This window comes from Pristiophorus japonicus, chromosome 13, assembly GCF_044704955.1.
Source record: "Pristiophorus japonicus isolate sPriJap1 chromosome 13, sPriJap1.hap1, whole genome shotgun sequence".
In the NCBI taxonomy this organism is placed as follows: Eukaryota; Metazoa; Chordata; class Chondrichthyes; family Pristiophoridae; genus Pristiophorus; species Pristiophorus japonicus.
The window spans coordinates 74,896,048-74,914,171 of record NC_091989.1 but is presented as its reverse complement, the minus strand read 5'-3'; the positions used below and the strand labels follow the sequence as shown (position 1 = coordinate 74,914,171).

General features: G+C 45.3%; 1 protein-coding gene across 1 annotated transcript in view; it reads left to right on the top strand.

Annotated features, from left to right (window-relative positions):
* Positions 1-830: 830 nt before the first annotated feature.
* Positions 831-18,124, top strand: part of plxnc1 (plexin C1) — a 270,507-nt gene continuing 253,213 nt past the window's right edge. Inside the window, exon 1 of the mRNA XM_070896776.1 lies at positions 831-2,102. Coding sequence (XP_070752877.1) covers positions 1,068-2,102 — 1,035 coding nt within the window. The 5' untranslated portion in view covers positions 831-1,067. The remainder of the gene's footprint in view (positions 2,103-18,124) is intronic.

Here is an 18,124-nt window from a genome sequence, read left to right as displayed (position 1 = left end):
CACAGGATTGTAGAGCTGGGGGAGGTTATAGAGGTACAGAGTCAGCCACTATGTTGTTATCTCACTCCAAGTAGGCTAGTGGCAATCGGTAAAATTAAATGCATGAAAACTCTGTTGTCCTCTTCATTTAACCTGGTTTCTCAGATCTCTTGTGCCCCCTGTGGCATTTAGGTGCAACACAGGCATGCTCAGTGAATGTTTGAAAAATGCATTTCTGATGAGGGGGTTTTGATAGAACAAATGAGGAGAGACTATTTCCACCAGCAGGTGGGTCATGAGGACATGATTTAAAGTAAAAGAACCAGTGGCAAGGTGAGATTTATTGTTATGCAGCGAGTAATTAGGATCTGGAGTGCGCTGCCTGAAAAGGTGGTGGAAATATATTCAATAGCAACTTTCAAAAGGGAAGTAGATAAATATTTGAAATGGAAATATTTACAGGGCTACAGAGAGGGAGCAGGGGACTGGGACTAATTGGAGCGTTCTTCCAGAGGGCCGTGGAACGCACTGGTTACTGGCCAGCCGCCACTTAACGCCGCGCCTGCACCGTTCTTACCGGCCGAGCACGTTAATATTGCAGATACTGCTCCACTTCTTCTTTACCCAATGAGTGGTGAGAATGTGCAACTCGCTGCCACATGGAGTGGCTGAGGCTGATAGCAATGACACATTTAAGGGAAGGCTTGATGCATAGACAGGGGAGAAGGGAGTAGAGGGATACGGGGACAAGATAGGAAGAGGTCATTGGAGTGGGAGGAGCTTTGTGTGAAGTATAAACACTGGCCTAGACCAGTTGGGCCAAATGCCCTGTTTCCGTGCTGTAGATTGGGTGTAATTTGATGTCATTCTATTTACAAAAGCAGTAGTACTAGAGATACGAACAGGAAGCCACAAAAATGAAAAAAGGAAGCAAGTGGCACTGTTTAAGCAGGCTTGAAGGCAAGTCCTCGCCACACTGAGCACTGAGGAAGTTGGAAGCGCAATCAGTGGAAGGAATGCAAGTTCTCTCTTGAACAAGTTCTGTAGACGTTTTGTAGACTGAAAGCAACAGTGAGTGTGTTGTGTAAATGCCGAAGGCGATGAATCCAGTGAAGGATGTTCCTCTCTATCTTCTGCTCTTTAACTCTTTGGCTGCCTTGGCCACTGAGGTTAACGGTGAGGAGGTGTACCAATTCTCGAGCCGCACCAATAACATCGCGGTGAGCGCCGGTGGCAGAGTCTTTGTGGCCACCGAGAACTTCTTGTACCAGTTCACCCGGGACCTGAAGATGGAGGTGCAGGAGACGATGGGGCCTCACCGGGAAGGTCCGTGCTTGGAGGAGCACGGCTGCTGCTCCGGGTGGAAGGACACAGTCAACGTGAACAAGATCCTGGTGGTAGACGAGGCGATGCAACGAGTCCTGAGCTGTGGGACGGTGAGGCACGGGGTCTGTGAGGTCAGGAATCTGAACAATATCAGCCAGTACCACAGAGACAAGCTCCGCAGTGTTGCCTCCCTCCACCCTGAAGCCTCGACCGTTGCCTTTCTGGTAAAAGCCCCGACAAGGTCTTACCTGGTGACAGCAGTTACCTCCATAGGCCAGTCCACCAGGTTTATCCCGGACACCTGCAAAGGCAACAACACTTACTATGAGGGTGTTCTTGGCACCATCTTCCTCAGAAATCCCAAGGGGGAAGTGGGAGATGCAGCATTTTTGTCCTACAACGTGGGAGAGTTTGGCGACGCGGTTGTCAAGCTGGATAAGGTCCATCCTGTGGAGCTCCAGTATGTGCAGGGCTTCCAGTGGCAGAGTCATATTTATATTCTGCTTAATGCCAATACCTCAGGCCCCGAGATCATCCACATGGAGATTATACCTGAAGGTGAAAAAACCCTTCAGTCCTTCTCTCAGGCCACCCTGATCTGCCCCCAGGGTGGGGAACGGGGTCTCAGGGTCCTCTCCTCTGCCCTCATCACCCTCTCTCCCTCCCAAGCCTTTGTGGCCACAATCTTCTCTCGACAGGGACAGGCCGAGCACACCCCTCTCTGCTTCTACAACTTGACCCAGTTCAACGGATGCACAACGAGCAGGAAAAACTACTTTCTGACTCAAAACGTGAAGGTATGTCTTCTAATGATATCTCTTTAAAATATATTTCATATTAATTATTTTGAATAAAGGGACAATCACATTAGTAAAGTGCAGCTTCTCATTGGAGCTGTAGATAAACAATATTCAAAGGGTAAAATTGCTAAATGCCGTGAACACTTAACGTTCGCTTAAACAGTTTTACAATTGCAAGTAAACGATGCATTGAGGTGACATTGGTGGTAGTGTAATTAAAGTATAACCAATTAACCATATATACTGGACATTGGGCATACAGGCAGTGCATTCAACTGTTTCAGAAAAAATTCTAGTTAATACCTCACCTGCTAATGCTTTATCAATGACTCTTAATCACACAAGACATGTACATTGGAGTCAACATCCAAGACTGGCTCAAGTTTGTGAGCTTCATAAATTAAAAGTAACAACCATATCCGGAATGGATTCACAACAGCAATCTATTCTCAGGCTTTAGTTAATGGTTCATAATTATTAAACCTCATGGTTTGACACTATCTGAGGGCAGAGTTTCAATCGCTATACTATCATTTCCAAAGTATCAATTATTCCATTTTTAATATTTAGTTAACCATAGTAGACGTCATCTTAATACTTTCCTAAGAGGGATGGCAGATCCAAGAGAGAGAGAGAGCAACAGGACCAACGACAAACCCATCAGCTTTTTATGATGAAGTAGGGGAAAGGTCAGAGAACGTTAGTTAGCTAGAGACTTAAAACCAGTTGTCACAGCTGTTAATATGGCTTCTCATGAAGTCAGGGTTTCATTTATTTCAGGTAATTGTTTGAGTTCTGATCAAAGTCACCGTTACCATCTTCTGTGACTGCCACCCTCTACTTGCCTTTGTCCTTGTCCTCCTCAATCTGCCTTTGCCATTTCACCACGCCTTGATTCTCGAATGTCTCCTCCTTCTCCATGGTAGTGCTGTCTCTTGGTTCCGCTCCGGCCTTTGTACGGTCGGAATCGCTTCAAATGGACTCTTCTTATGTGCCCATATGGTTACCTGTGCCGGACAGCAGGGCTTCATCCATCTATCCCCTCTGCAGAGGGGTCAACAACCAGGGGGCATAAATTTAAAGTACTGGTAGAAGGTTTAGAGGAGATATGAGGGGAAATTTCTTCACCCAGAGGGTGGTGGGGGTCTGGAACTCACTGCCTGAAAGGGTGGTTGAGGCAGAAACTTTCACCACATTTAAAAAGCACTTGGATGTGCACCTGAAGTGCCGTAGCCTACAGGGCTTCGGACTAAGAGCTGGAAAGTGGGATTAGGCTGGATAGCCTCTCGTTGGCCGGCATGGACACGATGGGCTGGAATGACCTCCTTCTGTGCTGTAAATTTCTATAATTCTATTCATCATTCACATGCTCTAGGCTGACACTATGGGCCTGAGGTTTTCTGAGATACACCCCGAGGTAGCACCACTCACAGCCGTGTTGCAGCTTCACCCCTACAGTGACAGCACTCGCCTCTGAGTCAGGAGATCATGGCTTTCATTACCACCGAGGACCTGAGACAAAATCTAATCTGACACTCCAGGCAGTACTGAGGGAGTGCTGCACTGTCGGAGGTGCCATTTTTCAGATGAGACATTAAGCTTTGTCTGTTTTCTCAGGTGGATGCAAAAAAATCCCATGACACTATTCGAAGAGCAGGGGAGTTATCCCCAGTGTCCTGGCAAATATTTATCCCTCAACCAACATCATTAACAGGGACAGCATTGCCTTGTCTTGGGTTGGGGCCCCTATGCTTTGGGGACAAATAGGTAGTCTGAGCTTCTTCACCTGATTATTTAAGGACTTTTTAAAATAAAAAATGAAGACAATCAGATGAATTAAAAGAAAATAAGTAGAGGTGAAAAGGAAACAACTGACAGCTCAGTCAGGATCTGTCTCTACAATGGATCCCAGTTAATTTGTAATTCTCTGTATTACACACACAGTTATCATTAAATTGGGAAATGACAGGTACTGAACAAGACTGCCGAATAGAAGTCACTAAAGTTTAACAATAGATCTTAAGGTGTGTCTTAAAAGAGGAGGGTGAAGTAGAGAGGTTCTACTGTTAAACTTCAGGGACTTCTGTTCCACACTCTTATTCAGCCCCTGTCATTTCCCAATATGTAGTAGCACTTGGGAGATTTTATGTGGAAATATTAGTTACTTCCAACTCCATAATATCACCCGACTCCACCCCTGCCTCAGCCCATCTGCTGCTGAAACCCTCATCCGTGCCTTCGTTACCTCTAGACTCGGCTAGTTCAATGTTCTCCTGACTGGTGTCTCATTTTACAGCCTCCGTAAACTGGAGCTCATCCTCTGCTGCCAATATCCTAACTTGTACCAAGTCCCATTCCCCCATCACCGCTGTGCTCGCTGCCAATAACGAATGCCCCTCTCTATCTCTGCAACTTCCTCCAGTCCTATAATCTTCCAGATCTCTGAGCTCCTCCAATTCTGGCCTCTTGAGCATCCCCGATTTTAATCGCTGCACCATTGATGGCTGTGGCTTCAGCAGCCGAGACCATACGCTCCGTAATTCCCTTCCGAAATCTCAGGCCGGAATGTAAAGGGTGTGGGAGGGAGATGGACACAAAGTTGGTGAGACCCCAGCAGCATTTTAAACAGGATTAAGAAAGGATGGCTATTGTCTGGAGCAGTCAGCGATTCCCTCATTCGCACAGAGAAACTTTACTGAGTTAGGGAAATAATTAGGCACAAATGTACTGAATTATCAGACGAAATGGATACCAATGACTGATACTAAAAATGTTCCAGACTTTTGGTCCTTTTTTGAGCTGCCTGCAGGGGTCCCTTTACCGATTGGTTAGGCTGCTCAAGATTCGGAAATGCCGGTCAGAGTAGTGTGTTGCAAAGTCCGACTAGTCCAAATTAATTTGGGAATCTGGGTCTGAAATGTGTGTATTAGGGCCACCTAATTTAAGTGGTCTGACCAATTTTGCAGTGATTTGAACTCCCATCCAGCCCAGGCCTCTGCCTTGCTAAATTGGTTATCGTCACACCCATTTTAGGTCCATATATTTTAAGCCCATCAGTGTTACATTTAAAGGAGTCTGGTGAAAGAAAATAGCAGGTCAAGGATCTACTTTCTGTTGTTGAAGTCTACTTTGTTCAGAGATGTTCATCCTCCTTCATTTTCAACTGTAGCTACATTTTAAATGGAGGTACATGGACGGGCTTTTGTATATATTATCCCTTGCACAATTGGCATCTGATTGAAAAGCGATTTCAAGCACTTCCAGATCTTGATCAGCCTAACAACTTGGCAAGTGGCGATTTCAAACTGACAAAGCTTTGACAAATTAAACCACCAACCTATTTGAAGCTTTAATTTCAGTCGGTTGACTCATGGATTTCTTGTGGTGACATGTTCCTCTTTCTCTTGAGTTCCCTGTGTTACATTACTGTCTTTTTCCTCACCTTTTTTGGTTGCATAACTCTTGGTTTTGTTTCTGGTTTTGAATATTTCTAGTTTCTCTGTCTTGCTCTTGTTGCTGTGGGTTATCATCATTTATTCTGTCCTGCACCATGTGAAGGACTTTCCTCCCTACATTATTGGTTTGTTTTCTCACATTGTATCTTATCTACAGTTCCGCAGGTTTAAGGAGTTGAGAATTTGCATCATCTGAACCACAGACATCATAAGAGCGATGTCAATATATTGTAGAGTGTTTAGTTTTGCTGCTTATTTATCACAAGCTGCACACACACAATTGTTCATCTATCTGAGGGCGTGTTTCCTGAGGATGCCTGTTCAAGGACTGATTGCTTCTGGAGATGAAGAGGAGAAAGAATTCCTTTTTCCTGGGATTGTGTGCTATGTATCACTTTACTATACTTTGCTGTAAATTTGTTTACGTTGTGATCTGGAATGCACTGCCCGAAAGGACAGTGGAAGTACATTCATAGAAACATAGAAAATAGGTGCAGGAGTAGGCCATTCGGCCTTTCGAGCCTGCACCACCATTCAAAAAGATCATGGCTGATCATTCCCTCAGTACCCCTTTCCTGATTTCTCTCCATACCCCTTGATCCCTTTAACTATAAGGGCCATATCTAACTCTCTCTTGAATATATCCAATGAACTGGCATCAACAACTCTCTGCGGCAGGGAATTCCACAGGTTAACAACTCTCTGAGTGAAGAAGTTTCTCTTCATCTCAGTCCTAAATGGCCTACCCCTTACCCTAAGACTGTGTCCCCTGGTTCTGGAGTTCCCCAACATCGGGAACAATCTACCCGCATCTAACCTGTCCCGTCCCATCAGAATCTTATACGTTTCTATGAGATCCCCTCTCATACTTCCAAACTCCAGTGTATAAAGGCCCAGTTGATCCAGTCTCTCCTCATATATCAGTCCGGCCATCCCGGGAATCAGTCTGGTGAACCTTCGCTGCACTCCCTCAATAGCAAGAATGTCCTTCCTCAGATTAGGAGACCAAAACTGAACACAATATTCCAGGTGAGGCCTCACCAAGGCCCTGTACAACTGCAGTAAGACCTCCTTGCTCCTATACTCAAATCCCCTAGCTATGAAGGCCAACATACCATTTGCCTTCTTTACCACCTGCTGTACCTGCATGCCAACTTTCAATGACTGATAAACCATGACACCCAGGTCTCGTTGCACCTCCCCTTTTCCTAATCTGCCGCCATTCAAATAATATTCTGTCTTCGCGTTTTTGCCCCCAAAGTAGATAACATCACATTTATCCACATTATACTGCATCTGGCATGCATTGGCCCACTCACCTAACCTGTCCAAATCACCCTGTAGCCTCTTAGCGTCCTCCTCACAGCTCACACTGCCACCCAGTTTAGTGTCTTCTGCAAACTTGGAGATATTACTCTCAATTCCTTCATCTAAATCGTTAATGTATATTGTAAATAGCTGGGGTCCCAGCACTCAGCCCTGCAGCACTCCACTAGTCACTGCCTGCCGTTCTGAAAATAGCAACTTTCAAAAAGGAATTGGATGCATACTTAAAATCATGGAATCTTACAGCACTGATGTAGGCCATTCAACCCATCGTTCCTGTGCCGGCTCTGTGGAAGAGTGAATACCATATCCCAACATTATCCCATAACCTGCTCACTATTTACTGCATTGCCAAGTTTTGGATCATCCACAAACTTCAAAATTATACTCCCTGTACCCAAGTCTAGATCATTTATATATAACAAGAAAACAGTGGTCCTAATACTGACCCCTGGGTGACCCCACTGCATAATTCTGTCCGTTCACAACTACTCTCTGCCTTCTATCCCTTAGTTACTTTCATACCCAAGTTACCACCATCCCTTTAATCTAACGTGCTTTTATTTTGTGAATAAGTCTGTTGTATTACTCCATCAGATGCCTTTGGAAATTCCATATATACAATATCTACTGCACTGCCTTCATCAACCCAAATCAGGTTAGTCATAGAATGACACAGCACAAAAGGAGGTCATGCAGCCCACCGTGCCTGTGTTGGCTCTTTGGTAGAGCTATCCATAAGATCATAATAATTAGGAACACGAGTAGGCCATTCGGCCCCTCGAGCCTGTTCCCCATTCAATGAGATCATGGTTTTATGAAAGGGAAATCATGTTTGACAAATTTGCTGGAATTCTTTGAGAATGTAACGAACAGGGTGGATAAAGGGGAACCAGTGGATGTGGTATATTTGGATTTCCAGAAGGCATTTGACAAAGTGTCACATAAAAGGTTACTGCACAAGATAAAAGTTGGGGGTAATATATTAGCATGGATAGAGGATTGGCTAACTAACAGAAAACAAAGAGTCAGGATAAACGGTTCGTTCTCGGGTTGGCAATCAATAACTAGTGGGATGCCTCAGGGATCAGTGCTGGGACCCCAACTATTTACAATCTATATTAACGACTTGGAAGAAAGGACTGAGTGTGACGTAGCCAAGTTTGCTGACGATACAAAGATACAAAGATGGGAGGAAAAGTAATGTGTGAGGAGGACACAAAAAATCTGCAAAAGGGCATAGACAGGCTAAGAGAGTGGGCAAAAATTTGGCAGATGGAATATAATGTTGGAAAGTGTGAGGTCATACATTTTGGCAGAAAAAATCAAAGAGTAAGTTATTATTTAAATGGAGAAAAATTGCAAAGTGCTGCAGTACAACAGGACCTGGGGGTACTTGTGCATGAAACACAATAGGTTAGTATTCAGGTACAGCAAGTGATCAGGAAGGCCAATGGAATCTTGGCCTTTATTGCAAAGGGGATGGAGTATAAAAACAGGGAAGTCTTGCTACAGTTATACAGGGTATTGGTGAGGCCACACCTGGAAAACTGAGTGCAGTTTTGGTTTCCATATTTACAAAAGGATATACTTGCTTTGGAGGCAGTTCAGAGAAGGTTCACTAGGTTGATTCCGGAGTTGAGGGGGGTGACTTATGAGGAAAGTTTGAGGAGGTTGGGCCTCTACTCATTGGAATTCAGAAGAATGAGAGGTGATCTTATCGAAACGTATAAGATTATGAGGGGGCTTGACAAGGTGGATGCAGAGAGGATGTTTCCACTGATAGGGAAGACTAGAACTAGGGGGCATAATCTTAGAATAAGGGACCGCCCATTCAATGAGGAGGAATTTCTTCTCTCAGAGGGTTGTGAATCTGTGGAACTCTCTGCCTCAGGGAGCTGTGGAAGCTGGGACATTGAATAAATTTAAGACAGAGATAGACCGTTTCTTAACCAATATGGGATTAAGGGGTTACGGGGAACGGGCAGGGAAGTGGATCTGAGTCCATGATCGGATCAGCCATGATCGTATTAAATGGCGGAGCAGGCTCGAGGGGTCGTATGGCCTACTCCTGCTTCTATTGCTTATGTTCTCATGGCTGATCTTCTACCTCAACTCCACTTTCCTGCACTATCCCCATATCCCTTGATGCCTTTAATTTTCAAAAATCTATCGGTCTCCGTCTTGAATATACTCAACAAATGAGCCTCCACAGCCCTCTGGGGCAGAGAATTCCAAAGATTCACCACCCTCTGAGTGAAGATATTTCTCCTCATCTCAGTCCTAAATGGCCGACCCCTTATTCTGAGATTGTGATCAGCCCGGGGGAACATCCTCCCTGCATCTACCCTGTCAAGCCCTGCAAAAATGTTGTATGTTACAATGAGATCCCCTCTCATTCTTCTAAACTCTAGAGAATATAGACCTAGTCGACTCAATCTCTCCTCACAGGACAATGCCCCCATCCCAGGAATCAATCTGGTGAACCTTAATTACACTCTCTCTATGGCAAGTATATCCTTCCTTAGGTAAGGAGACTAAAACAGTACACAATACTTCAGGTGTGGCCTCACCAGGGCCCTATATAATTACAGTAAGATGTCTTTACTCTTATACTCAAATCCTCTTGTAATAAAGGCCAACATACCATTTGCTTTCTCAATTGCTTGCTGTACCTGCATGTTAACTTTCAGTGATTTGTATACAAGGGCACCCAGGTCCCTCTGAACACCAACATTTTCCCAATCTCTCACCATTTAAAAAATACTCTGCTTTTCTATTATTCTTACCAAAGTGGATAACTTCACATTTCTCCACATTAGATTCCATTTGTCATGTTCTTGCCCACTCACTGAGCCTGTCTATATCCCCTTGAAGCCTCTTTGCATCCTCCTCACAACTTACATCCCCATCTAGCTTTGTATCATCAGCAAACCTGGATATATTACATTTGGTCCCCTCATCCAAATCATTGATACAGATTGTGAATAGCTGGGGCCCCAGCACTGATCCTTGCGGCACCCCACTAGTTACAGTCTGCCAACCCAAAAATTACCCATTTATTCCTACTCTCTCTGTCCGTTAACCAATCCTCAGTCCATGCTAGTATACTACCCCCAATCCCATGAGCCCTAATATTGTTTAATAACCTCTTGTGTGGCACCTTATCGAATGCCTTCTATAAATTCAAATACACCACATCCACTGATTCCCCCTTATCTATTCTGCTAGTAAAAACTCAAAAAACACTAACAGATTTGTCAAACATGACATCCCTTTCATAAATCCGTGTTGACTCTGCCCAATCCTATTGTTGTTTTCGAAGCGCCCTGTTGCCACGTCCTTAATAATAGATTAATCCAATTAGTCCCACATCCCTGCATTTTTTCCATAGCCCGATAAAATATTTCCCTTCAAGTATTTATCCAATTCCCTTTCAAATGTTATTACTGAATCTGCTTCCACCACTCTTTCAGGCAGTGCATTCCAGATTGCAACAACTCCCTATGTAAAAACATGTTTCCTCATGTGGCCTCTGGATCTTTTGTGTCACCTTAAATCTGTGTCCTTTGGTTACAAACTCTTCTGCCACTGGAAATAGTCTCTCTTTATTTACTCTATCAAAACTGTTCATGATTTTGAAACCTCTATCAAATCTCCCATTAATATTCTCTACTCTAACAATAAAAACTTATATTTATATAGCACCTTTAACGTAGTAAAACATCCCAAGGCATTTCACAGCAGTGATACAAGTCACAACACATACATTTGACACCGAGCCACAAAAGAAGAAATTAGCGCAGATGGTTAAAGAGGTAGGTTTTAAGGAGCTTCTTAAAGGAGGAAAGAGAGGTAGAGCAGTTTAGGGAGAACAATCCCAGCTTCTCCAGTCTCTCCTCGTAACTGAAGACCCTTATCTCTGGAACCATTCTCGCAAATCTATTCTGCACCCTCGCCAAAGCCTTAACACCCTTCCTAAAGTGTGGTGCCCAGAATTGGACACAATACTCCAGCTGAGGCCTCACCAGTGTTTTATAAAGTTTAGCACAACTTCCTTGCCTTTGTACTCTATTCCTCATTTAATAAAGACAAAGAATCGGCCTTGTAACAGCCTTCTCACCTTGTCCTGCCACCGTCCAAGATTTTACATACACCCCGGGTCTCTCCGTTCCTGACCCCCTTCAAACTTGTACCATTTAGTTCATATTGACACTCCTTATTCTTCCTAACAGAATGTATCACTTCACACTTCTCTGCATTTAATTTCATTTGCCCTGTGTCTGCCCATTTCGCCAGTCTGTCAGTGTCCTCCTGGAGCCTGTTACTATCCGCCTCATTGTTTACTACATTTCCCAGTTTCCGGTCATCTGCAAATTTGTGAAACTTCCCTTTAACAAGTCTGTGCTGGCTGTCCCTTATTAACCCATGGTCTCCAGGTGAGAACTAATTTGGTCCTTGGCGATGGTCTCTAGTAGTTTCCCCACCACCGATGTTAGACTGACTGGCCAGCAATTACTAGGTTTATCCCCCTCACATTTTTAGAACAAGGATGTAGCATTTGCAATCTTCCAGTCCTCTGGCATCTCTCCCATATCCAAGGAGGATTGAAAGAATGTGAAAAGGGAAATGTTTGCCGGGCTATAGGGAAAGAGATGGGGAGTAGGTCTAATTGGATAGCTCTTTCAAAGAGTTTGCACAGACACGATGGGCCGAATGACCTCCTGTGCTATACCATTGTATGATTCTATACAGATGTTACTATGTACTTGTCTTTGAAAGTTGCACCACTTGTCTTTCTCCTGGAATGCTAGAACATATGGATGTTCTTCTAGGGGTTTGCTTTATGATAGAATTCCTGGGGAAGAGTTAATAGGAAGGGAAAGTATAGCATTCTCAGTGGGCACTGTAGGCAGCGATGAAATTGATGAGGCAGGGGTGATCTTCACACAGGTCAAGAGGGATTGGGATAAAGATAATGCATATGGTCAAAGTGAGGAACATGTTGCTCACTTGAAGGGTCAGTAACAAGAGGGCACAGATTTAAGGTGCTTGGCAAAAGAACCAGAGGTGACATAAGGAAAACTTTTTTATGCAACGAGTGGTTAGGATTTGCATTGCACTTCTGATAGGGTGGTGGATATAGAATTCAATAGTAGCCTTCAAAAGGGAATTGGATAAATAATTGAAGGAGATTTATGCTCCACTAGAACCTCCTCCCATCCTTACCTCATCTAACTATCAGCATAACCCTCTATTCCCTTTGCCCTCATATGCTTGTCTAGTCTCCTCTTAAATGCATCGATACTGTTAAGTATGGAAGAACTCCACAAGACTGAGTACTGTGAGCTAAAACTGATGTGACCTTAGTCTCTTTAATACCACTCCAGAATGCCTAAGCAGTATGGCAGACAACCTTTTATACCCCCTTGCACGAGGTGTGCAGGTGACCCTTGGGCCTCCAACAGTTGAGCCCTCTGGTGGCAAGTCTTACACAGTTACAGTGTTTACATACATAACATCACTTCCCCCACCCCCCAAAGTCTTTGATATGAATTATTTACAAGTTGAGACGATCCGGGGCCCTACGCTCCCTGGTTGATCGTCTGAGTTCAAATTCTGGCATGGGTGAGTTGGTCGGACCATTGCTGCTCTGTGGCGCGGCTGGTCTGACAGGACTGTTGGGAATAGTGGGTTCATCCTCTTGATTGACAGCGAGGTCGATTGCTGGTTGGGTATGTGTTGGTGGATCGATGATGGTGATGTCCTCTTCAGGTTGTTCCTGGTTGTCGGTGAACCGCAGTTTGGTCTGATCCAAATGCTTTCTGCACGTTTGTCCATTCAATAGTTTGACTATAAACACTCTATTCCCCTCCTTGGCCAAGACAGTGCCAGCGACCCATTTAGGACCATGACCGTAATTAAGGCCAAACACAGGGTTGTTAACATCAATGTCACGTGATACAGCCGCGCGATCGTGGTACATGGTTTGCCGGTGACGCCAGGTTTCCACATGATCATTTAGATCCGGGTGGACTAGGGAGAGCCTGGTTTTGAGTGCTCTCTTCATTAACAATTCTGCAGGGGGAACCCGAGTGAGCGAGTGGGGTCACGTCCGGTGGCTGAGCAGAACCCGAGATAAGCAGGTCTGCAAGGAGCCTTCCGTCACGCGTTTCAAGCTCTGCTCGATAGTTTGGACTGCCTGTTCCTCTTGACCGTTGGATGCGGGCTTAAACTCGTTGAATTCTGAGCTGGTGAAACACGGTCCATTGTCACTGACAAGGATGTCGGGCAAGCCATGGGTGGCGAACATAGTCCGGAGGCTTTCAATGGTGGCAGTGGATGTGCTGGATGACATGATTACGCAGTCAATCCATTTAGAGTAAGCGTCCACTACAACTAAAAACATCTTTCCGAGAAAGGGGCTAGCAAAATCTACATGGATCCTGGACCACGATTTGGAGGCCATGACCACAGACTCAATGGAGCCTCCCTTGGTGCATTGCTCAATTGTGAGCACGTGTCGCACTCGTGTACGCATGACTCTAAGTCCGAGTCAATGCCGGGCCACCAAACATGCGACCTGGCTATAGCCTTCATCATGACTATGCATGAGTGGGTATTGTGTAGGTCGCATATAAATGTTTCCCTGCCATTTTTTGGCAAAACCACGTGATTACCCCATATGAGACAATCCGACTGGATGGACATTTCATCTTTGCATCGGTAAAAGAGCTTAATTTCATCTTGCATTTCCCCGGGAACATCTGACCAGCTCCCATTGAGGACGCAACTTTTTACAAGTGATAGCACAGGATCCTGGCTGGTCCAGGTCCTGATCTGGCGAGCCATGACGGGTGACCCCTCACTCTCAAAAGCATCCATGACCAGAAGCAAGTCTGCGGGCTGTGCCATTTCCACCTTGGTAGTGGGCAATGGTAGCCGACTGAGGGCATCAGCACAGTTCTCCGTGCCTGGTCTGTGGCGGATAACATAGTCATAGGCGGACAATGTTAGTGCCCAGCTTTGGATGCGGGACAAAGCATTGGTGTTTATATGAATTATTGTGTGCAATTTTGGTCACCTAATCAGAGGAAGGACTTTCTTGCTATTGAGGGAGTACAGAGAAGGTTCACCAGACTGATTCCTGGGATGGCAGGACTGACATATGAAGAAAGACTGGATCGACTAGGCTTATATTCACTGGAATTTAGAAGAATGAGAGGGAATCTCATAGCAGCATATAAAATTCTGATGGGACTGGACAGGTTAGATGCAGGAAGAATGTTCCCGATGTTGGGGAAGTCCAGAACCAGGGGTCACAGTCTAAGGATAAGGGGTAAGCCATCTAGGACCGAGATGAGGAGAAACTTTTTCACCCACAGAATTGTGAACCTATGGAATTGTCTATCACAGAAAGTTGTTGAGGCCAGTTCGTTGGATATATTCAAAAGGGAGTTAGATGAGGCCCTTACGACTAAAGGGATCAGGGGGTATGGAGAGAAGGCAGGTGTGGGGTACTGAAGTTGCATGATCAGCCATGATCATATTAAATGGTGGTGCAGGCTTGAAGGGCCGAATGGCCTACTCCTGCACTTATTTTCTATGTTTCTATACCACTGCTTTCTGAAAACAGCGAAATGAGCGGTTTGTGGTCGGTTTCAAGCTCAAACTGAAGTCTAAATATGTATTTGAACATTTTCTTAACCCCATATACACATGCTAACGCCTCTTTCTCGACCATACTGTAGGCTCTTTCAGCCTTAGACAGACTTTTAGATGCGTATGCAACCGGTTGAAGTTTGCCCGATACATTGGCTTGCTGTAACACACAGCCGACCCCGTACGAAGATACATCACAAGCTAGCACTAATCGTTTACACAGGTCATACAGTACAAGTAACTTATTAGAACAAGGTAGGTTTCTGGCCTTCTCAAAGGCTGTCTCTTGAGATTTACCCCAAACCCAATCGTCACCCTCACGTAGCAACATGTGCAACGGTTCCAGCAAAGTGCTTAACCCGGGTAGAAAGTTACCAAAATAGTTGAGGAGTCCCAGGAACGAACACAGCTCCGTCACGTTCTGTGGTCTGGGTGCATTGTTGATGGTCTCTGTCTTTGAGTCCGTGGATCTGATGCCATTTGCCGCAATCTTTCTCCCCAAAAATTTGACCTCTGGCGCCAGGAAAACACACTTGGAGCGTTTCAGCCTGAGGCGCACTCTGTCTCGTTGACTTAGAACCTCTTCCAGGTTGTGCAGGTGTTTGGTGGTGTCACGACCGGTGATCAGGGTATCGTCTTGAAACATAACAGTGTGCGGAACCGATTTCAGCAGACTCTCTATTATCCTCTGGAAGATGGCAGCAGCCAAGCGAATCCCAAAAGGGCACCTGTGGTATATAAACAGTCCTTTTAGCGTGTTGATGTACGTCAATCTTTTCGAAGATTCAGCCAGCTCCTGTGTCATGTAGGCAGAGGTTAGGTCCAACTTGGTTAACGACTTCCCCCCCTCCCCCCGCTAACATTGCGAACAGGTCATCTGCTTTGGGTAGTGGGTACTGGTCTTGTAACGAGAATCAGTTGATCGTTACCTTGCAGTCTCCACAGATTCTGACTGTGCCATCGCTTTTCACCACCGGAACAATCGGACTGGCCCACTCGTTGAACTCGACTGGCGATATGATTCCCTCTCGTTGAAGTCTGTCCAGTTTGATCTCGACTTTCTCCCTCATCATATATGGAACCGCTTGAGCCTTGTGATGAACGGGCCTTGCATCGGGGACTAGATGGATCTGCACCTTGGCGCCTGTGAAGTTGCCGATGCCTGGTTCAAATAGCGAGGAAAACTTGCTCAGCACTTGGGCACACGAGGCATCATCCACTGAAGATAGTGCCCTGCCACTATCTTTCCCTGCCATCAAATCTTTCCCTGCCAGCTTCTGCCGAATAGCGTTGGGCCATCGCCTGGTACAATCCACAGTGATAAATCATGCACAGCTCCATCTGCCTGATACCTTAACTGCCGCACTGCCAATGACTGATATGAGCTCTTTGGTGTAGGTGCGCAGTTTTGTCTGAATCGGGCTCAGTTTGCATCTTTGTGCCTTGTTGCCCCACAGTTTCTCAAAAGCCTTTTGGCTCATAATTGACTGACTCGCCCCATGTCCAACTCCATTGATGCCGGAATATTGTTCAATTTGACTTTCAGCATGATAGGAGTGCTCTTGGTGGTGAAGGTGTGTACCCCATACACTTCTTCCTCGGGTTGAGTTTCCTCTCTTGTTTGTTCTGCATGATCCGCGCCGGATCGATCATCCTCTGCCGACTCTGCCACGTGGTGAGTCGCAGCACTCTTGCACATTTGCTGGAGGTGCCCCATTGTGTCGCAGCCTTTGCACACTTAGTGCTTGAATCAACATTGATGGGCTCGATGATTACCCCCGCAGCACCAACATGGTGCTAATGGATTTGCATTCACTCCCGATGGTGGACTCTGAGTCATCCTAGGTCTTGCAGCTGTAGATGTGTAGACCCTGCCATATGCAGTTCTGCATATTAGTGACGTTATTTTCTGCACATTACTTGCCGGTGAGCTTCGATGCTGGGAAGATATCTGTCTGGTATTATCGCTCGTGGATATGAATGCCTGGGCTATCGAGATGGCCTTGCTCAGGTCGAGGAATTTGACGGACAGCAGCTTGCAAAGAATGACCTCGTGGCCGATGCCAAGCACAAAAAAAGTCCCGCAGCATTTCCCCCAAAAATCCAGCAAATTTGCAAGTTCCCGCAAGGTGTCTCAGGTCGGCGACATAACTCACCACGTCCTGGCCCTCAGAGTGGTGGTGTGTGTAGAAGCGATACCTGGCCATTAAGACGCTCTCCTTCGGCTTGAGGTGTTCACGAACCAGCGTACACAACTCTGTATATGTCTTCTCCGTTGGTTTCTCCGGTGCTCGCAGATTCTTGATGAGGCCGTATATTGTGGACCCACACACGGTGAGGAGAATCGCCCTGCGCTTGATCGCTGTATCGTCCCCATCTGCTTGTTGGCCAAGTACTGGTCAAGACACTCAACGAAGGCTTCCCAATCATCACCCTCCACAAATCTCTCTAAAATACCAATGACAGCCATGACCGTGTGAAAGTGTAATAAAAAGGCAAGCATGAAAGCTCGGTGCCTCAATGCGAGGAGTATTCGGAACCCAGGAGAGGGCTCTGAGCTAGTTAAGAGTGGGTGAGAGCTCAGATGAACAGGACCCCAAGAAGGAATGCAAAAGGCAGGAGGCAACAGAGCAGAGTAGCACTGGGGTAAGTGTAAACCACAAGGTGATAGGAAGGGACAATATGTATGAATATAAATGGGCTGCAGGAGGGGTCAAAACTAAAAATCATGGTTTAAAAACTAGTATTAAAACACTCTACCTGAACGCACGCAGCATTCGAAATAAAGTAAATGAGTTGACGGCACAAATCATTACAAACGGGTATGATTTGGTGGCCATTACAGAAACGTGGTTGCAGGGTGGCCAAGACTGGGAATTAAACATATAGGGGTATCTGACAATTCGGAAAGATAGACAAGAAGGGAAAGGAGATGGGGTAGCTCTGTTAATAAAGGATGATATCAGGGCAGTTGTGAGAAACAATATTGGCTCTAATGAACAAAATGTTGAATCATTGTGGGTGGAGATTAGAGATAGTAAGGGGGAAAAAGTCACTGGTGGGCGTAGTTTATAGGCCCCCAAATAATAACTTCACGGTGGGGCGGGCAATAATCAAGGGAATAATGGAGGCATGTGAAAAAGGAATGGCAGTAATCATGGGGGATTTTAACCTACATATCGATTGGTCAAATCAAATCGCACGGGGTAGCCTGGAGGAAGAATTCATAGAATGCATACGGGATTGTTTCTTAGAACAGTATGTTACAGAACCTACAAGGGAGCAAGCTATCTTAGATCTGGTCCTGTGTAATGAGACAGGAATAATAAACGATCTACAAGTAAAAGATCCTCTCGGAATGAGTGATCACAGTATGGTTGAATTTGTAATACAGATTGAGGGTGAGGAAGTAGTGTCTCAAATGAGCATACTATGCTTAAACAAAGGGGACTACAGTGGGATGAGGGCAGAGTTGGCTAAAGTAGACTGGGAACATAGACTAAACGGTGGCACAATTGAGGAACAGTGGAGGACTTTTAAGGAGCTCTTTCATAGTGCTCAACAAAAATATATTCC